At 41.2% G+C, this 22524-nt stretch overlaps 1 protein-coding gene across 13 annotated transcripts in view; it reads right to left on the minus strand.

Moving 5' to 3' along the window:
• The window catches only part of BPTF (bromodomain PHD finger transcription factor), a 52373-nt gene extending 33214 nt beyond the window's left edge, over positions 1 to 19159 (minus strand). For 10 of the 13 annotated variants that reach the window (XM_041409448.1, XM_041409444.1, XM_041409449.1 and 7 more), the window contains exons 1-2: positions 18627 to 18956; positions 6473 to 7295 (exon numbers count right to left, since the gene is read on the minus strand). In XM_041409448.1, coding sequence (XP_041265382.1) covers positions 6473 to 7295; positions 18627 to 18819 — 1016 coding nt within the window. In that variant the 5' untranslated portion in view covers positions 18820 to 18956. Of the gene's footprint in view, positions 1 to 6472; positions 7296 to 18626 lie in introns of those variants that run through there. The other 3 variants (XM_041409447.1, XM_041409453.1, XM_041409454.1) reach the window with 3 other exon arrangements.
• Positions 19160 to 22524: the final 3365 nt, after the last annotated feature.

Below are 22524 nucleotides of genomic sequence, written 5' to 3' on the forward strand. Positions count from 1 at the left end.
TATCAATTTTCCTTTCTTCTTTCCTTCCCTTCCTCCATCCCCTCAGTTCTTATGACAACTTCCCCAGGGAAGCTTTGAAGTCTCCTTAAAACTAGTTCGTCCAATCTGACAATAATTCTTATTATATTTACTATTTCTGTAACCAGTAATTTACTACTAAGTCTGAAATAATTTGTAAGTCCAGAATCCATAATGGTAGTTTCTGACAGCGTATTCAGGAAAAGATATAGTTAGAAAATTTAAAGTACATAATGTCACATTCACAAAATATTTTATATTGGCATCCTACAGCATCCACCTGTGAGAGCACCAGTAAGGGATGAGTCATAATACAATCCCTTTGAAAAGATCAAGGGATTTCCACATTTTTAATCTGCAGTACTCCATGACCCCATGAGGCCAGAATTACTGGTGCCAACAGCACCTCAGCAGGGCCACAGACCCAGGGGAGCCCCATCAATACCCCAGGTAACAGGCTCTGCTGGAGCCTGCAGAGCACAGGGAGGATGCTCCAAGTGCTTCTGCAGCTGCTGGATTTCAGCTCGGCTTGGTCCATCCTGGGGGGCAGCAGCAGCTGGATCCAGGCTGGCACGAGGCAGATCCAGACTGGCACGAGGCAGATCCAGACTGGCACGGGGCAGATCCAGGCTGGCACGGGGCAGATCCAGGCTGGCACGAGGCAGATCCAGGCTGGCACGGGGCAGATCCAGGCTGGCACGGGGCAGATCCAGGCTGGCACGAGCCCATCATTTCCACAGTGCTCCCCACACCGTGTGGGTGCCACTGATTGCCCAGCCTGGCCCTCACCTGGGCAGAGGAACTAAACTCCTGCTGCACTTGCACCCCCTGTTCCAGCACTGCAGGCCTGGGCTTACTGAGAGCCCTAACCCAGGGTGCTGACAGCAATGGGAAGCTGACTGTAAATCTCAAATCTCTGCCTTTGTGGGGTTTGTTGCAGGTTCCTCTCTACTGGTTCCCTACCCGTGGCTTATATGTTAAAAATGGCACAAACTGACTTCAGGGATTCAGAAAGACAAACAACCTTAAGGCAGCTTGATAGTTGTTGATCTACTGCCTCCTACTCTGTATTTGTGAAACAATTAATATTTGCAACTCAAAAGGAACACTACTGAAATAAGGTGGTTGTGACGTTAATAGAGGCAGTAGTACACAAAATTCAACTGCTAACTTGTCACAACCATTATTACAGAATAGACTTTAGGTTTTGATGATAAAACCTGGTGTTTTGCAAAGAAACTTGCATCTCTCTCATAAAGGCCTTTGCTCATGAAAAGCACCTAATTCTGCTTTATCCATTTATTCCTCTAAACTGCCAACATTCCATTAGTTTTAACCACACCAACCTGCTAAGTTTGACAAGTTTTCTCAGAAAACAGCTCATTTCAGGAAGACCATCACATACAACACACCAAAATGTAGCAGCTGAACACTGACAATCATTTGACTCTATGAAATATTCTAGGCCTGTAAACTTCCATGTTAAAGAAAAATTACTGTTTAAACCATGCTTCCTCTAAACCAAGAGTTATTCACTAACAACAATAGGAATGACAGCACTTTCATTACTGGTGGTGAACAAAAGCCACAGAAGAGGAAGATAAAGGCAAACACCCAAAAACCAAGATGGAGGGGGAGATGGGAATGCAAGAATAGGGCTTTACACGGTGAGAGGAAATAAAAGGATTAAATAAAATGCTTAACTGAAAAGGGCAGGGAATGGGTGCCTTCTGAATTTTCCCTGGCAAGTGCCCAAGGGAAATGGCAAGTGCAAGACCCTGGCAGAGCAGCAGTTGTAAGGCTGCACTGCTCCTGGCAAACTTGACTGTAGAATATGATGCTGTTATTACTCTATTTCTTAATTGACCAAAAAGGGAACTTGAATCTTTCATTTTGAACCTTCTGTTGTAGCTGTTACAGGATTATTTGCTACAGAGATAATGCCATTTATATATCCTCTTATATGACCTAGATATGCGACAATAAAAACACTTTATATAGAATGAGAGAGTCACTTTGGCTGGAAAAGACCTTTGAGATCAAGTCTGACAGTATATTCTCATCTCTCCATGAGGAAAGGCTGTGCCTGCATCCCTCTGCCAGACAAACATCTTGTACACATTGCTTCTATTTTCATGGTGATCATCCATTTGTTTTCTTATTTTCATGTTTCTCCCCCCATTCAGCAAATCTGAGACTGCTCCAGCTGCACTAATGCAGCCAGGGTGAGTATGTGTGTCACCTGAACATCCCAAGCAGCATCTGGATTTTCCCTTCCCATCAGCTCTTTCTATTCTAGGTTTGCAAGGTTCCATTGGACTGAAAAGCAATTAACTGCTGTTTTCAGTTTCCCTGGATAACTCAGGAAAAAGCCTTAGCCTTCAGCACCAGTAAAGGTTTGCTGTATTGCAAACCAGTAAACCCTGAGGTTCAGTGTGCAGAGCTGAGACATCAGACCACCAAGAATATCCTGCAGAAACCACCTGGAGCTGTGTGTGATTTGTGTCCATGTGTGATTTGAGTCCTGCCCATTAAAGAACTGCTCAGACAATATTCTAGAAACAGACAACGAGGTTATCCAAGGGTATTTTAACACCCTTCTAATTCATTTATATCAGGGTTTGAGCATAAAGTTTGTTTTGATCTGAAGACTATCACAACCTTAACAAGTGAATTTCAGGAATTAAAGAGTTTTCTCTGGAAAAAGCACAGACAGAATGTGAAATGGCATAAACTGGTTGGTCTGTGTGCTTACACCAAACTCATCTCTGGCCAGACTTCTTTCCAAGACTCAGATGCGTGCCAGGGGAAGACTTGGAGCACACAGCAGCAATCGTTCCATGCAACCCATTTTGGCCAACTTAGACAAGACTTAAATGAATGATTATATAATTCCAGCTAACCTTCCCTTAACATCTTCTTGTGTTTACCAAAGGGACACAACTTTTACCCTCTGAAGAAATCAGAGGGGCTGTCATACAAAGACAGAAATATCCAAGGCTGCACAAGGACCAGTTCCCAACGTTTTTCTCGGCCAGTCCAGACAGAGTTGCCAGCTTGGTGCTGAGCAGGGGGACTCAGCTGAGTCACACACAGTGTGTGAGGCCAAGGAGGGAGAAAAGAATCACATGACTATTTCCTACCTCTTTCAGCCTCCTTGGCTGCCAGGAGCTATTCACTGGCAGGCTGCAGAGACAAATTTAAAGACTGATAAAAGCAACGTGGAAAAGAATCAAAACTTTCAAGTAAGGTGATAACAAAATATTTAGTACTAAGTAGCAGATACTTCCTGAATTCCATGATGATACAGTTGGAAACTGAAGAATTCAGGAAATTGTTTAAAGCAATCTATTCAAATGAAGACCTAAATCCTTGTTAATTAAAGAAAATAGAGGAGGACCCCATAGAACATAAACAGCATGACAAATCTTGCAGAAAAAAAAGCCGAAACTGTTTTCACTGTTGAGGAAGATGCATACAACTCAGGAATAACAATGTGTGTCCTATTTCTGCTATCAAAATGAAAGCCAAACAGCGTTTCATTATCTCCTTTTGCAGATAATTGATAAATCCAAAGCATCTCAATATTTCCATAAAGATAAACTTGTTAAAACACTGCAGCAGTTTAGAAGGACAATGCAAATCAAAGTCCCAAATTTCCTGAGTTAATAACTTGCAGAAATAATCTTCACAAGTAAAACAAATGCAATTGACCCAGAGGCATCCTCCTTAATTTGTAAACAGCTTGAAACAAAAACGTCAGGAATTAATTTGCTCTTGGCCTGCTTTTTGTTTTAATCTTGTTGATATTTGTTCATGAGGAGACTCCTTCAGTGTCCACTTTTCCATCTCTGTAAAACAGAAGAGGTGGAAAAGAGAAACAAACCCACAATGATGGGCTTAAAAAAGGCAAGTGATGGAAATAAAAGTATCAGGGAACAAGACTACAAAACCCTTTAAAAGGCAAGGAAACCAGCAGTAGGTTGGATTTATGACATTTAAAGGGGGAGAGGGGAGAAGTAAGAAGCTCTGAAAACACTTTTGAGAAACAAAACCACCAAGAATTTAGGATTTCAGTTCTCTAATTCTCCTGGGCAGGATTTCAAATTGGTATTTGTGCAGATTATTTTTAGATCTATTAGTTTCCTCTGATACATTTGATCACATGGCATAGAGGAATATATTCTATTCATTTTAATAAAGTTGATATGACAATATAATTTCACAAATCACAGGTTTTAGCATTTGGCAGTTATACCTTAAGTTACCCTTCAGTTATCCAAGATCTCAGGTGTGGTTTGATCCTGTTCAGCGTGTATATATAAATAAATAAGTAAATATATGCAAAAAGTTGGGTTTGCAATACAGCATGCTTACTGAATTTAAAAAGTGAAAGTACAGAGTTTAATGTCTATGTGAGTTATTAAAGTTGCATTTCCCTGGAATTAATTGTGTACTACCTTTGCCCCCTTATGATATAATTTGCCCACAGAACACCTAAAAGGAATACAAATTACTGGTTTTTAAAAACTCAATGCATTTAACTTTTGAAGATGTCTCTTCTAAGTGCAGTTAAAATTACTACCAACATGCTAGAAAGAAACAACTCTCACACGTGCAGATTTCAAAGGATCACGAAGCACCTGCATGATTCATTTTAGTTTGAAGTATGTTGAAGTATTGCCTGTATCAAAACCTTCTGAACATCAAATACTCCACTGGGGAAAAAAACATTGTTTCACAGATCAAGTTTGGTTAAAAATAATTACCTATCTGCCTACATACAGGGAAGAAACAAAGTCTGCCCATTTATCTCAAAATCAGCTCCTGAGTGATCTGGATTTTTTAATGTTAATTCCCAGATCTCTGCCAGTACAGGAGAGCAGTGAAGATAAACCCATCTTTAGAACAACCTTTTCCTTAAGAGTTTGAGGGGGAAGATACAAAACCAAGGCAGAGGTAACCCTAAGTTTTTAAAGCACAAGTAACTAGAGCAAAAAGAATCCCAGTTACGTGTCCTTCACAACCAGGCTTTTTGTGAAAATCAGAATTTCAACACATTTTCTGAAAACAAAAGGTAGGAAATTCTGCATGAAGCAATGGAATAATTGGATATCAGCAGCTTCAGGTGCCCATCACATCCTGGTGAAGCACCTGAATGATCCATGTCTCACTGTGGAGCATGCGACTGGGTATAAACATGGAGCATATATATAGGGGGGAAAAAAAAAAGGAGTATAAAAGCTTCCCTGCATCCTTTGAAAGGTTACTTGACATTACTGTGACATTTATAACCCAGAGAAACTAAAAAAGATCAAACATGGACTCTTTTTTTAACAAATATGAAAGATGAACACAGGAAACAGAGCAGAGATAATTAATACTTAAAGCATCAGCTGACAATACCCCAGAGAAACAGTCCCACATTTTAAAGGAATACCATGAGCCCTTAGAAGTGTCTTCTTTGCAAGATGTAACACCATCAACAGACCTCACAGTCCCTTTTAAACACGCTGGCTACTATCTTAACATTCACTGTAACCTGCTTTGTATGAAATTCTGCTAAGGTACCCAGCTGTGGTTTATTTTCTCTGCAACACTGAATGGGAAACTGCGTTTCTGTGTTTTCAGAGCTCTGCTAAAATTCTCCTAATTTAACAATAGCACTAATTTCACTTAAATACTGTTTCTCCTCCACTATGAGAACAATTAGATAAGAAGAGTCTTCTATGAGAAAACCAATCTTTAGCCATTTTCCTGTGAAAAATGAATTTCAGATTCAACTTTTCAGGTAAAATCCGGGGCACAATGCCCTCATTAACAAGGGTTTGATTCCTATTAATATTTTGAGGTACATTTGTATCTTGAGACCAACCAGTAACAGTAAATTGTGTGAGACACACACACAGTACCTCCCTCCAAGACAGGCACAGCGTTCTATGGTGACTTTCTTTGCGCTACAGAACAAAGTCCAATGCAACATTTTCTGCATTTCTAGTAACAATGAATCCCTTTGAGCATCTCTGAAAGTTTCAGCTTCAAAGGCAGAGCATCAAACTGTACCAGCACCTGGCAGCCAAACACTGCTTAAGCAGGTGACAGACCACAAGTAGTGTCCTACACACCATGTGATCATAAAAAGAATCAAACCTCTTTTCAGTAACTTCTACAAGAAACTGGGGAGTTCTCATTAATATTCCCTTTCTTTGCCTCACATTCATGTGTTTTAGGCACATTAATATTAAGCCTGAGGTCCTGCTTTTATGTCATTTTTATGTATAGAATATGAATATTAATTTAGGATAAATATGGATTATTTACATGGTCTTTAGTAATCTCCTTACAAAACATCAAGCAACAGCCTTATCTAAAGAAAGAACAATTTGAAGATGGCAGCAGCAATTCCCAGCGCAGTATTATTGCTCATAAACGATGCAGTGATTGGCTCACTTACATGATGATTCTCCTGTTCAGGAACCAGTATTTCCGCCTGTGCCTGTCGTATCCAATGGGCTCGTGTCGGATGTACGGTTTGTTTTTTTGGATTTCAGCCACGCAGTCAGTCACTCCAGGCACCTTATGTGCCACGCAGACCTCGCACTGCCACTCGTCTTCGGGCACCTCCTCCAGGGGGGGCTTCACACACTCCAAGTGGTACACGGCCGAGCAAGTCTCACAGCAGAGCAAATCCCCAAGTTTGTGACAAACCCTACAATGATCATCATACTGAATAACACCTTCTGACATTAACTCCTCACGTGCAATGTTTGTGGTAAGAAACTGATCCACTAAGAACTGCAGAACTTTGATTTTATTCTCTACTGGTCCATAAGGATAGTCCTCTGTCTCTTGGTAAGGAAGAACATGATGGTATTCCTTGTCACTCTCACAATATACCCGCAGAACCTCTGGCCACGTCATTCCATCTATGAAATACAAAGTGGAATTAACGCTATCTTTGAGGTCAGCAGGTCCAAAGGTAGTATTTGAAGTGTCTTCTTCACGTAAAACTGCTTTTAACAGCACTATATGCATCTCTGCCATAAGTGTGCACTGCTCTTGACTTACCAGAGCAGCACAGAAGTCCTCAAAACGAAAAGGAGAGAGGCGCAAAACAGTGCCAAAGTTCCTTAGTACCTCATAGATGGCAATCACATTCATTATATGCTCACTAGGCACCATTAAGTCCTCTGAGGATTTAGGAAATTCCAAGGGTGGGATATCTTTTTCTTCCAATATTGGAGAACGAGGACGATGTGCTCTCTGTCTTCTCCTACCTGGAATAAGAAACAACAGTAAGAATTTTCTGTTCACAGGTCAATGTGTTTGAACATCTAGCATCAATCACTGTGTTAACGTTCTGAACGAATGCAAATTAAGGCTTCACAAGCTTCACAGTTACATAAATGTGTTAACTCAGCTAATCATCTTTAACTAACAGTATGAAAATAAAACACAACATAGCTGAAGTTTTGCTTTAGACACATACAGGAATTGCATTTCCCATAGAAAATACATCTACTGAAGCTTTAAATTAAATCTAGAAATGTAACTGTTTAAACTACTTAAGAAGACATTTCCTGCAGCCAAAATAATAATTTTTCTCATTTTTAATCAACATGACTAGTTTAAACCTGAAACATCAAGCTCCAAACAGGTATTTTGTATTAAATGACTGCAAGTTGTTCTCCAATCCAGCAAGGGCATCTAGGAAAGCTCATTTCAAGCAGATGTCATAGGACATCAATTTCAACCAAATTAAAATACAAAAGAGAACCTAAAGCACTAGAATATTTCTCCTGACTACCTACAAACTGAAACCAGAAGATAAATGTAATGTTTTATGAAAACATTTCAAAAATTCTCAATTTCTCAAAACAAACAAACAACCCACCCTCATGCTTCAACAAAACAGGAGCCATATCCACAAAATGAGGAGGCAAAATTACAGAAGGATGAAGTTTGCCAATAAAAGCTAATCTAAAGAGCTGTTTTACTACCTAAAAGAAAAGACACTGAGCATAATTAATTCAGTCTCAGATGTCAATTCAAATAAGATGCTACACTTCCCTTGATTCCACTATCCTTGATTACAAGCAGAAGGAAAAATAAAAGAGGAACATTTTTTTAAATGACACTACCTGACAGATGAAATAGTTTAATCTTCTACCAAAATAACCAGCTACATACAACTATTACTCTGCTATCAGTTAAAAGTTTTAGATGCACTCATTAAGCTTATTTCCCTTTATAGAAAAAAGCAAGTTGAGAAAACCTCAAAAATCATCATCTAGGTTTAATCCAAGAACTGAGATGAAAACCGGTTTTAGGTCCTCTTGCTAAACACACTAAGATCCTGGTCAACAACTAAATTTCAAAATTATCCATTGTCCATAGACAAGTGTCAGCAGGATGCATTTTATGCACAGAGAATATCCACAGCAGCCATTTCCCACACAGACTTCATTAAAATGGTACATGTATTAAACTTTGTATGTTCTGACACTGAAGAGTGACACAACCAATAGTCTGGAAGTTTAAGATTCACACTCATATTTTTTAAACAAATTCTGCACGTAAGAGACGTCCACAAAAACTGTTCCAATGAAACTAAGACATAAAGTGAGTTCCAGTCAGCTTGGATGTTACCATTAAATGGAAATGGTTCTCTGTGGCATTTGTTCAACCCACCCTACTCTATTCAATACTCCCAGAAATACAGAAAATAAGTCTAATGTGGGAGAAAACCTGCTAAGGCAGCTGCTGCTGAACCTGAAACACCATCATTAAAACTTTCATGCATTGAAAAGGGAAAAAAAAGTTACCAGAAAGAAAAGCCACCTCTAAGAAACATCTTGATGCACAACAAATGATTCCAGAAAAATAAATCAACCCCTAGACTGGTATGGCAAGAAGGTACCAGACACAACTCTCCCTTTCCAATTTTAAAGAATGAAATCTTGTACAACAAATTACACACCCAAACAATATAGAAGATGAACTGCAAGATGTTTCCATTACAGAAGTAACAGGTCAACCTCATCTGTGGATAAAAATAACTTTCCAAGTTTGAGTTCTGACTGTGGAAAGTGAAGGAATGCTTCTATGACTGTCTTCCAACATGCCTCTGCACTAATCAGTGGAAAATGTTTAATCATGGCAAACACACAAAGACAAAGGAGTTTCACAGCCAGGCACAAAGCAAGTGTTCTCTAGATTAAACTCAATTTTTCTATCAACATGATCCAAAATCATATGTGCATAAGCCACAGCTAGTTTAATTAAAAGACCCCAAAGCAAAAGAAGACATGTTCACGCAATAAACCACTTTGGGGTCCTGAAGCTTCCTTCAACATGGCAGTCTCAGTTGGCCATGCAGGACACCACCACAGAACATACTCTGGAATCACTGACGGCCCTCCCACAGTACAAACTCACAAAAGCCAGCAGAGCTATCAACCAGGATTCCTTCTGGAGCAGAAAAATGTGTCTGTCACACAGTAATGCCCTGAAACAGCCCTTCAAGAGAGAGAGCAGCAAGGACATTAACCCTGCTTTGCCTGAACTAATGAGAAGTGACAAATCCCCCCAGTAATTTTAGACAAAGATAAACCAGAGTGAAGCACCACTGCCTGAAAAAAATGGACTCCAAACACCAATTTTGCTGATGTCTCTTTACCACGAGATAAGCATGGTATGGAATCACAGAATCACTAAAGCTGGAAACATCTTCAAGATCCAAGCCAACCATCTCAGCCCCACCACCATGTCCTCAAGTGCCACATGCACACATTTCAGAACACCTCCAGGGATAGTGACCTACAGCAGTTTCCTGAGCAGCCTGTTCCAGTGCTTTACAACTCTTCAGCAAAACAAAGTTTCCTAATATATAATCTAAACATCTACTGGTGCAACTTCAAACCACTTCTATGTTTGCCACATGAAAGTAATAGGGGAATAAAAAAAAGAACTTTAAAACAAGGCATTCCTAATATGTTCTGAAAAAGTTAATCTCTAACACTTCCTCTTACAAAGGAAGCACATTGGTGCTATTACAGATCTAGAAGAAATGTGTTATCAGGATATAAATGTGTCATAATAACATAATAAAGAATTGTACTTTGGTGCAAGCACAATACAACCTGTGGCTGCATTAGTCACACTATTCCATCTCCTACTTAAAGCAATTTGTGCATTTTCATGTTTGCTTTGGTATAAAAAATAGAAACTTCAAAAGCAATAACAAAAAAGACAATAGGAAAAGCAGACTGGATTATAAAATGTGTGCTTCATTTGTGTTAGGCCTCACAGTTGCAGCACATTATGATATTGTGCACCTCAACACTCCCCATCCACACTGCAAACCACACACCACAGCTCAAGAGCTCAAATAATTTCTCTTTTTGGACACTGAACTGCTCTGAACAATTCTCAACTAAATATAAACTGCTTTCTAGAGCTAAAAAAAGCAAGTATTCAAAGATGCAGAATATTTTAGAAAGAAACTGTATTTTTCTCAAATTACTTGATGGCACAGCATTTAAAATCTTTCTATGCTAGCTTTTTTTCTTTCCAATTTCACTTTCAATTTTTTATTAATATTCTCTGTACTGGGGAGGAAGAGAATTTGAAGTTGAGAAGAGAATCACAAAGTGTGATTTGGATATTCAGAAATTCCCAGCAATTTGTACTTAAATGTATTACTGGCCAATACATCAACTGTGATTTCAAGAAACACTCAGATCCCTTTAAAAAAAACCTCAAAAGCCCAAACCAACAAACCCAAGCAATTAATAATCTCCAGTGAAAAGGATGGACATTCTCTGCCAAGGTGCTCATAAATCTTGAAACATTGCAAGTGGCTGCTCAACTGAAATTAAAAGTGCAGGTCAATGGAATACACAATGATGTCCAAGTGCTACAAGTCTATTTTTTGAGCTGAAATGTTGGTATTTTACTGGTTGGGTGGATAACCTTTCTTCACTGCTGATTTTTCAGTGTGCTGACAACCCACACAGCTCACCCTGCTTTGGAGCAGCTCCACCTCCTGGGTGAGTGTTTTTGAAGACCACAGTCCATGTTTACCCAACTGCGCCTCATAAACACACACAAAACAAAAAAGCCCCCAAATGTTGAAAAATGCCTCCCTACAATAAACATATACAATTTTTCAAGCTCTTCACTTTCAAAGACAGTCTTTTCTCATGAGGCAAGTGGGCCAATATTTAAATTCGACATTTAGTGGCAGACACAAAAAACCCATAGCCCCACAAAGAACTCTGGCCACTTCAAACACTTTAAATTATTTAAGAGATACTAGGATCTGACAACCTTTTTTTTTTTTTTTTTTTTTTTTTAAACTTGTACCATTTGTGCAGGAATTTGGGCCCCCACAACTTTTTTTTTTTTTTTAAACTTGTTGTCATTTGTCAAGGATTTGGGCCCCCACAGGGAAATTTTGTTTCAAATAGAAATTGCAGTATGTACTATTTTGTTTAACCCCAAAACCACCAAGAGGATTGCAGAGCAGGTGCACAGGGCAGGTTACTTCTCCTTTAAGCACCACCACCGGATTGACCAGACTTTAAACTGAATTTTCATGTAACTACTCTAAATTCAAGAAATCTGCTGTCAATTTACCCACACTGAAGTTTCCCAATACATACTCAAGTTTTATTATATGCAAATTAGATACTTCTGAGATTGTTTCTGCATGTTAACTAAGTCTCTGAATCAAATTTCACCTCCAAGTTTGAGGCAGTAGAAAGGCAGAAAATGTCCACTTCTACACCACTCAAATTCCATAGCTTTATTTGGTGGAAAAAAATTGATTTGCCAAATGCCTCCTGCTGCCACAGCTGGAATATTGACAGGATCCAGATCCCCTGGAGTGTCTGAGCACTAGATTTCTATCTAGCACAAGCTTCTTTTAAATGTCAAGTCCTTCACTGGCTGTCTCTCCCTGAGTGCTGAAGCAGTCTGCAGTGGTTACCTGTCCCTATTTTGAATTCTCTAGTTGAAGAGCTGCCTGTAATTAAGATTAAAGAGTAAACAATTCTATTTCCATGGCACATTATAATTATCAGATACTGATAATTATAGTCTATACTTAGGATAATCTACTAAAATAATTTCTATTACAAATATTTAAGCAAACACACTAATGATATTTGAAATAAAACAAAGTTACTCAAGTAACAGTCTAAGCACCCAAAATCAGAATTTGCTTTAAAACCCCAAACCATTGCTTTATTTTTTTAATTTGCATCTATTCAAACTTCTTGGTTCAAATGCTGACCCTTTCAGAATTCAGAAATGAAAGAGTTTAGAAGGACCAAAAACCTTGTCACCACTTTCATTCACAGACTGAAAGAAGAAAAGGGAAAGTCACATCTACTCTTTACCACAGGTGAATACAGAATTTAAAACTGCTTTAACCATCTTTAACACATCTGCTGCTTTATGTAAACAGAGTATCTGAATTAACTATAGGCATCAGTGTCCAGAATACAGTTTCATGCTCGTCAGCTTTAGTTGTATTCAATCACCATACACATGTAGGCTAACAAAAAAAAATCACAAAAATCCAGTTTTGCCTTGTCTCACTGACATTAAACATCCCTCCCTTTCAGCCCAACATATTTCAGGTACTGGACTGGTGGATGGACGTCCTACAGGACAAATATTCTGCCAAAACAGAACCACTGTTTTGTTTAAATAGGGACAGAGTGGTGGCTGCATTGGTCTGACCTAAAAAATAAACCCTGGTTCCAGTCTCTCTTGATTTGAAAGCTCACAACTGGTCCCATTTCACTTCTCTCAGAACTTTCCCTTCCTCATCATTTCTCAGCACTTGGGCTCTCCAGCTCAGAGCTCCTGCTCACAGTTGCCATGGAGAGAACAAGCTTGGTAGGAGCACAGGGAGAGAAGAGAGACCGAGGAGTTTCAGATACTTCAGCAACCTGTCACAGGAGGGGGGAAAATACAGAACAAACCCCCACCCCTCCAGTCACACTCCACTAACTGACCACAGAAAAGACTTTCAATTTCCCCCCAAAAAATATTTAAATTTTGGCTTCAAGTTCCACAAGCCAAGTCAAACCACACTACTCTTACATGAAAGTCCATCTTTAGTAAAGTAGAACTGGGTTGGTTTTGTTTTCCAGATCGTGAGTCACTGCAAAAACTTCTCAACATAAAGACCAGCTGCCAGTTATATACAATGTCCTGGGAGCACGGGACTCCTTAGAGAAGATGCCCTCTCCTACATTTTCCTTCCTTCTGGAAACTTTGCCTTTTTACTGCCCTCAAACTCCCTCCTATTTTGGTTTGGTTTTAATAAACACACACTTACTGTCCCATATTGCTGCTTTGCACCAGCACGTTTCAAATGGGACTGTACAACAACACATGAGTTTTTGTTAGATATCACTGAGAAAACTGAAAACAGTTGATGACAATGTGTAAGAGAACCTACTTTTGGTGTTCTTTCTTTCCTTTCACAGCAGAATGCAGAAACTGGATAGAGCTGCTTGTTTGCCACAGCAATACCCAAACTGGTTCTTTAATTAAAAGTCAACCTCTTGGGAGAACATTTGCTCAGCTTCCACCAAAGAAAAAACAGCAGTAAAATGAATGAGTTCAACATAAAATAAGAATATATTATGAAAAGTAGTGCCAAAATAGAAAAATCTAAATATTTTTCTTGGGACGGGCTGAAATTAAAGGCTTTGACTTTCACAAAACACTTTCTTCCCTTTTAAAAATGCCAACATGATAATCATGTTTCTAATATTCACAGTCAAACAGTCTCTTCCAGAAAGATTTTCTAAAATAATAAGATGCATTTGTAACTACCTGTAGGTGCAGCTCCAATTTGAATATTACTCTGCAGTAATCACACCTAACCCAAATTTATTTATTTAGTCTGGAGAAAAGAAAAATCCAGCCATAAATAAAACTTAAAAACTAAACAAACATTAAAATGAGGCATTCCAAGAACAAAAAAGCTCTGGAGGTTGAAACACAAATGAAAAAATCATTGGTTATTAACTAGATCTTGAGTGCACTCACATCACACAAATTCTCACATGTGTTCCCAAGTAAAGTTTGACTCCTTCCTTGCCTTGTATGAAAGTAGGTCTTCATGTTCTTTTAAAATTGTTAAACTTTTGTCTGCTTCTTTTTCACTTTGCATGCCTGTCAGCATACCCTTTTAAATCCAACTAGGGTTCTCAACTGATTTCACTTTTAAAATTTTAATTTCCCAACATTATGGCCATCAGCACTCCCTCAGGAGCCAGGAATACAAACCCCTCCCATGTTCTATGGAATAATTTTAACATTTGGATAACTAATGCAAATGCAAGACAAGCAGCAGGTGAGATCACTGTGAGAAGGACTCAGAGGCACAACCCTTTTGTGCCTAGAACCCAGGCAAAGGAAAAAAAAACAACAAAACTACATGCAGCACAAGCAAAATTATTCTCAGGAACAGTTAGACAATTTCTTGCGACACACTCAGGATAAATAGTAAAAAATGTAATAAGTTAGTGAGCCAGCCCCAACCTACTAAAATCCACCTTTATTCACCTTACACCTGTTCTATGTAACACAATGAGCACTTACAGAATTTTACTGCAGATCTACAAAAAAAGTTTGCTCAATAAAGTCATTGCAGCACAGTATCTTTTACAACACACATACTTCGATAAGGGCGAGGTATTTGCTGCTCAGAGCTTCTGAGATGACTGACAAAGCTCTCTTCAGATAAGCTGCCAATTTACAAGTCAATACAGCAGGATCAGCCCCAGATTTACTCCTTTGGCCTTCTACACAATTTCTTTGTTAAGAATCATCTCCTGCATTTTCCAGGACTGCATGACAAACTAGTGATCCTTCCCTCTAGAGCACAAAACAAAGTGCAGATCGCTAAATGGTAAAATAAGAGCATGCCAGGTTTAGGTTTAGAGAAGAGGGCACCCGGGTAGGATGTTTGGGAGGATGGTAAATCTCCCAGGGCACACAAAGGAGGCTGCATATCTTAATGTCTATCTCAGTGTCTCCACTTAGACAATTCTTCAAAAGCATGTTCAGATAAAAAATTACTACAGACACACCAAATGCAGCACCTGGTTCCCAGCTAAATTCTTTCACTCTGATGATAAAAGCACACTGTGAAGTAACTGGTTAACTGAAGCAATGGTCGATCCTTGCAAATGCTCAGACAAGCAAAAATCAACTAAAAGTATTATTTATTGTATTTTAAGATAAATATTTTGTCTCCCAACTCCAGTGCTGTGTATTTGTTTGTTTGACGGACTGATGATCTCAGCTGAAATCTAGATGTATAGCTCTTCCTAAAACTAGTTTTCTGATGAAGAAAAATCAATAAACAAAAAATTAAGGACTTCTAGGCATCCTGATTAAACCCTTCTCTTAAAATTCTGCAACATATGAAAAATACTTAGTAACTATAATGCAACAGTGACAAGCTTCAAGTGAAATTTACATTGGACAGGGAATGGCAAAAATGTTTAGTGATACAAGTTATACAGGATACCTGTCCCAACAGTTCATCCACCTTCTGGGGATGCAAAGGGGTGAGAGGGAAGGGACATTACACATACAAAATCCCTCTACCAAAAGTATATCCAGCAGAATAAAAAGAAATAATTGTTGTTCACACAGTATGTTTTTACTGTACCATGACTAAGTGGTATATTAGGCATTTTATATTTTTTAAGATTCTGCTTCTTTAAATAGTTTAATAATATTATAATAATATTAATTTACTACCATATTATAGTAGAAAGTACTCCTACATCCAAGTTCAAGATAAATCATAAGCTTCCACCAGAGCACAAAACCTGAGGCTTTCTCACCCAGAGACATTGCTCTGGGAGCTTTTAATTCATTATTATATGTAAGTTAGAAAAAACTGTAGCAAGTCCATCTCCCATTTGAGTGGGATGTGATTTAGGTGTAAAAGCTTGGTTGGCAGGAGAGTTTGACTGGGATGGCAATTATTCAATACCCAGCTCTCAAAAACACTCTTCAGCCCCTAAGAGTACATCCTGGAAGTGGTTGGAGGGTAAGGGGAGGAGAACTGTTCATCATCTCTTCTGGTAAAAACCTGCACAATTCTGTCAGGAGATGCTCTTGGAGCCCTCCAGCTCAGCACAGGAGCTCTGTCACTGTGTTACACTTTGCCAGGCTGCAATAAAGGATAAAATAACCCCCCTGTATCTAAACACAGCTAAGGGCCAACTGCAGCTCAGGGTGCGCCGAGTCCAACAGCCTCGGAGCCCCTGGAGGAACGCCGGAGACACAACTCCACAGCCCTGCCCTGCTCGGACTCCTCTCTGCAGCGGTCAGACACCGGGATCCCGACGAGAACAAACCCTGCCCTGCCTGGCACTGCTGCTCTGAGGGATCTCCTGCTGGATTGTGCCAGGAGGGAGATTTCCATCAGTGCCACCACCCCTGCACAGCCTCGCTCCAGAACAGGGGTTTGTCCAGGGTGAGGCACTGAGCTGCCTGAATGAAAACTTTGTGCTTTCCCTGTAGAAGGGCACGAGAGTGTCTGGGAGAGAGGGAAACCTTCAGGCAGTCACTGAACTAATGAGAACCACCAGTAAATTGCCAAAATCACAGCACAAACGTTTTAGCTCTCAGAAAACTCGGTACAGAGCAAAAGCACCTAAGGATAAAAATGCTTACACTTACACTTCTCTTAAGAAAGTTAACTGAAGGCATCCTGACCAAGTGAGAAATAAACATATAAATTATCAAAATGGTTTCTGATACACCTAAATACCACATAAAACCTGTCTATGCTTGTACAACAATGCACAGAGATCTATCTTCTGATTTGCCAAAACACTTAGCACATTTGAAAAATGGCATACACCCATTCTCTGCAGAACTCATTTTAAACCTGGATTCTCATGCAAAAAATATTATCCTGACCTGGCCAGTTAAAACCATAAAAATATTATTTCCCTGACATAAGCACTCCCAAAAAAAGTAATAAAAATGAAAGTTATCACAACTAAGAAGAAAATGGAGAGTCAAAAGTCAAGAGAGTATTTTAGAGCTTTCCTTATGTGAAGCCAGATCTCAATCTTTATCCAAAAAATTTCAATTTGATTGCAGGACATTCCTGCAACAGGTAAACTAACACCTTCTAAAAATTATCTCTAAATAAATTTAGTAATGTATGTACTTATTTTGATTCATTTAGGTTCTGAAGCATATGGATATAAGTTTAAAATATATATATAGAGAAACATACAGAGCTTTTTAAAGTACTATTATGAAGTCACAGAATGAGCTGATATCATTAACTCACCAAAATAAAAACAAATGACACATTTACCAGCCAGTACTTCCCCCTTTTAAAAAGTCATCAGCTAACTACTCGGAACTACATTCCTTTTTTAATTAAAATGCAATTCATTCACACCAACAACCTGTTCCTCCCCCCTTCCAAACCAGCCAAATACTGGAACAAGAGCAGTGTCTGCCACCCTGTAGCCCAAATTACCTATAAGCTGAACTACTCTCCCGGTTCAGAGACTTAAAAAAAAAAAAAAAAAGAAAGAAAAGAAAAATAAAATATTCTAAGCTTGAATTCCATTCTGGAATGAGTTCAAATAAATCCAAAGTGCTTTAGTTTAAATAAAAGAATTTTTGAAGCTTGGTGAATGAACCAATTAAGGACAAACAGAAATACAGGCCTCAAAAATTTCCCAAATTTCTCACTAGAATGAAAAAAAAATAAACAAAACAAAAAACCAATTATGTTTAATGAATTTTAACTCCAACATGAATTTTAAATGTTGCCATATCTTAAGATAAACGCAGTATTTAAATGCAAGACCTCTGACTCAACCTCCACCTTTTAATCTTTGTGTTGAGCTCAAACTAGGTTTACATCCTTGCAATGAGGCCCTGTGCACTTTTCCCCAAACTATAACAATGCAATCTCCATTTTGAACAATGCACCTCATTTCCCTCCTTGGAAAGCTACTTTTGTCTTAAAGCCAGTAGATGCTGGATCCAGTTATAGCTCTGACCTCAAGAGCCTGAAAATTCTCGGTGTTTATAGTTTTTTGGTTTTTTAAGCCACTTCAACTTACATGTGCTTCCTTTCCTTTCAACATCAAGTTGTATTTGCAAGCACAAGCCAGCCTTTCCTGTATTTAACTGAAAACACCTCTTTGCAAGGCATGCCTCTCATTTCCCTTGTTTTTAAATTTAAAGTGAACACTCCACAACACTTTTGACATTGTTTGCAACACGTCCTGGTGGATCGCGCATTTCTGCGGTCACCAGGTTCCCCGTGAATATTTGCAAAGCATCCCCTTGTTCCAGCAAGTGCCGCCCGCCCTCCCCGCTCCTCTCCGTGCTCGCGTTTGTGTGAGCATCTTCCAATGCTCCCCGCGTCCCCGGGGCTGCCAGTGGCTATTTGCATACCCCTCTCCCTGGGAGTGCTCGCGGGCATCCCTCACATCCTCGCATGGGAGTGCGGACCGTATCTGCCAACCCAGAGGGAGCATGCGGGGTGCCCTCGACTTGTTTGAGTTCGCCCACGGACTCTCTACCTGGGGTGCTGCTGTAGGTGCTGTGGCTCCTGAAGCTGCTCTCAGTGCAATAACTGGCGTCGTCTTCATCCTCCATCTCTTCGGGGTAGTCAGAGTCGTCGTCGTCCTCCTCCTCCATTATCTCCTCCTCCTCTTCCTCCTCGGAGTCCTGGTTATCCTCGGGGTCTCCCTCCTCCTCCTCCTCGGACACCATGCTCTCCTCCTCCTCCTCGCTCTCATGATCGTCGTACACCACTTTGCTGATGCTCCTCCTGGACGAGGCAGCCCTGCCTTGGCTGTTGCAGCTGCCTCCTGCGCCTCCTCCTCCCCCTGCTCCTGCCGCCCCGGCCCTGCCCCTGCCCTTACCGCCGCTGCCTCCCCCACCGGGGGTGCTGCTGCCGCCGCCGCCCGCCTTCCTCTTGCCGCCCCCCCTGGGCGAGGCGGCGGCGGCGGCGGGCGACGAGGCCTGGGCAGCGCCGGCTCCCTTCTGCTTGGGCCCCGCCGTCTCCGCCTGGGCCGCGGCCGCCCACCTGCCGCGGCTGCTGCCGCGCTGCCGGGAGGTGAGGGAGCCGCCGCGACGGGGCGGCCCCGCGACCCCCGGACCCGGCACCGAACCCGAACCCGGCACCGACCACCGACCTCAGATCCGACGCCGGCACCGACATCGACTCCAGGCACCGACGCCGGCACCGACCTCCGCCATCGACATTGGCACCGACCCCCAATCCGAATCCGAACCCGGCACCGACCGCAGGCACCGGCACCACTCCTTTATGCTTCGCTTGCCTCTTTCCCCCCCGCCCCAGCGCACGGTCCTGACACCGCCGCTCCCTCAGCCGGCCCTGCCCGGGATTCACCCTCTCCCCACACCGGAGGCGCTGGGCCCGTGGCCGGGGTCTCTCCCAGAGCTCGGCCCGAGGGAGCCCCCGGGCCCGTCGGGAAAGCTCTGAGCGAGGTGAGCGCCGGGCCCCGGGCAGGGGCTCCCCACGAGGGTCTTCATTCCCCGTCCAAATCAGAGCCCCCGGTGTCCCCTCGGGAGACGCTTCCCTCCGCCATCGGCACCAAGCAGCTCCTCTGAGCACTGACACTCGTCTCTGGCCGTGCTTTGACTCCTCGCCCGTTAAACCCCTCTTACGGCTCACCCTTACACAGCCAGCGCCCGCCTAAAGCAAACACTGACATCACACACGGACCCACCAGCACCGTTTTGCCCATCCACGTTCTCTATTCTCTGCGTCCACAGTTCTCTGGAGCACTAGGAAAAGAGATGGGCTCCATCTGCTTTGTATTCCCTCTGGTTGTCTCATTTGCCAGAGCCTACAAAGAGCTAAAAATCAACAAAAACCAGTTGCACAGTTGGGTTTCCAATGCCACCACCTGAATTCAGGGTATCACTTTCATAAGCAAAAGCAGTACAAACTGAAAGTCAGCCCACGGCACACAAATATGTTGTATTTCTTACAGCCAGCCTTCCTTTTCATTGCTAGATGAGACAGCTTCAGGATTTCAGAGCCAGAAGTCTTATCATTAGAAAATCAGTCTGTTTACATGTTCATTTCTTTCAGTCCCTTGCTTACACATCTGTGCAAGGTAAAACCCAGCACTGCTCTTGCCACAAACATGGCAGTGACCTGTCCAATGTATCATTTAATTTGCATTCTTCAATAGTAATTTTTGAAGTTCTTTTGTTCATTACCTTGTTGCTCAGGCCAAGCACCTCATTAAACCCACAAACCTGCCACAGCGTCAAGCACACAACACTGGCAACAGGGTTTAGCCCAATTTGCACTCTATATCCAGCTTTTATCTGCAACTCTTTTATATTCAGTGTTGCAGCTGCACAGGCCCAAAGCCCTGGTCTGAACACAGGATGACACACACAGCAGCAGCCAACATTGCCCAACCCCATTTACACCTTTCTACTCAATTTGTATTCTGAACCCCTCAAGTTACCTTTAGATTGCTGGGGCTGATTTTTGCTGCCTCTTACAGGGTGGCAGAGGATTGTGGTAACTCTTCAAATACATGAATGTACAGACACACATTTTCCATTATCTCCTTCTGGTATCATGGGAAAAACAGCTGTGCATTCTGCCATCTATACACTGGGAATCTAGCAAAGGTACCTAGTGCACCTGCTGCACCAATCACACAGCCTGCAGCTTCTGAGAGCATGAACACCTCCAAAATACTGTGGATTTTGTGTATTTGTGGTAGATCAAAGGTGCTGAGAATCGTGTGCTCCTGAACTGTGAACCAGAGTATCTGTCTCTTAATCCCATCCCTTACTAGTTGTGTCGTGGAAGTGCTTAAGGAATAGGACTTAATTTTCATTTTGCAGGTGGAGAAATGGGTGCACAGAGAGGTATGTTACCTTCAGGGACAGGATATAAATTAGTCCTTTCCAACACACAGCTCAGTAGAGAAATCAACCCCAACCCCAAAACCTGCCCATTCCACTCAGAGTACAACATACGGATTTGGAGCTTGGAGCTCCTATTTGGACTCTGCTGGTAATTAAACCAGCATATTTATAAGTTAATTGAATACAGCAGGAGGAGGAATTTTTGGGTGGAAGCTCTACCCTGCTCCCATCCTTAGTACAGACGGAGAAAAAGCTTCCTTGGACAAGGCACTTTGGAGAAGATGAATAGCCCAGTTGTTCCACGCTGTTGTCTGGGTGGGCTCCTTTCTCCAAGGATAAGGGAAAGAACTTAACCTACAGCTGGGTGGCATTCAGCACAAGTGAGCAATGCTCTTGCTTAAATTATTGAGATGCTTTTGTCCAGTCCTTCACTCCAAACTATTTCATAACTTGTGTTAGGAATTGTATTCAGGTGTTCAGCTCTCAAATCAGTTCCACACACATTTTTCTAAGCCACCACAGCGTTGCTGAGTAACCTTACACTAGAGCTCAGCAGCAGCAGCTCAGCAGCAGGTGCAGGAAGGAAGGGCTTGCATGACTTTTGTCATGAGGTAATTCAATACAGTTACACTAGAGCTCAGCAGCAGACTGGAAGTCAGGTGCAGGAAGGAAGGGCTTGCATGACTTTTGTCATGAGGTAATTCAATACAGTTCCAACTGTCATTTTATTTACATGATGAAAACCAAAGTATATCAGTATAGTGATATGCTGAATTCTGCCAATATTCCATCACATAATTAGTAAAAATGACATCATATTTGCTGTTCTGAAAATGTACTGATTATCTTGTCCCCAACAATCCACTTTACACTTGACTCCAGGAAATTCAGCATTATGCTTCTGTCCCATTTTTCCCTACTGCAGATGAAGAGTCCCACAAGTACCCTGTAACAAGTCAGCTTTAAGGGAATGCCTCATCAGAAGAATAAGTCAACAGATACCTGTAAAATCTTCTACAAATGTTGTCTACGTAAAACTTTAGTTCATCACTTTGTATTTCAAAGAGAATCAAAATCAATCCAAGATATACTTTGAAATGCTAGAATTCAAGCAGCATAGGTGACATTAACTAAGTTGAGGCATTCAGTAGTTGAAAGAGTACTTACAGAAAACATACTGATGTAGGTAAGAATGTTCTTATTTTAAATTCAAGATAAGTGTTTTTGTCCAAAATACTGAAAGCAACTACCAGTGCCAAGAAATCCCCCTCTATAAATCTTCATCTGCTACTGCAGGGTTTTTTTTCAAACTTCTACATACATTTGGTACTGACAGTACAAATACAACTGAACATGTCACCTTCCAGAGTGACTCGAGCCTTTTAACTGTGTGTGCAGCTCCTTCCAAGCTACACAGCCCAAGACAGCAAGAAGCCCCAGCACTTCTGCCACAACCATCTTGTGTTTAGCCAAGAATCCTGTGGTATTCTAGAAGTTCCCATCATCACATATCAAAATTCTACATGAAAATATAAGCAAACATCCATCTTCTCA

The sequence above is a fragment of the Onychostruthus taczanowskii genome, unplaced genomic scaffold (assembly GCF_017590055.1).
Source record: "Onychostruthus taczanowskii isolate IOZ18803 unplaced genomic scaffold, ASM1759005v1 scaffold30, whole genome shotgun sequence".
NCBI lineage: Eukaryota > Metazoa > Chordata > Aves > Passeriformes > Passeridae > Onychostruthus > Onychostruthus taczanowskii.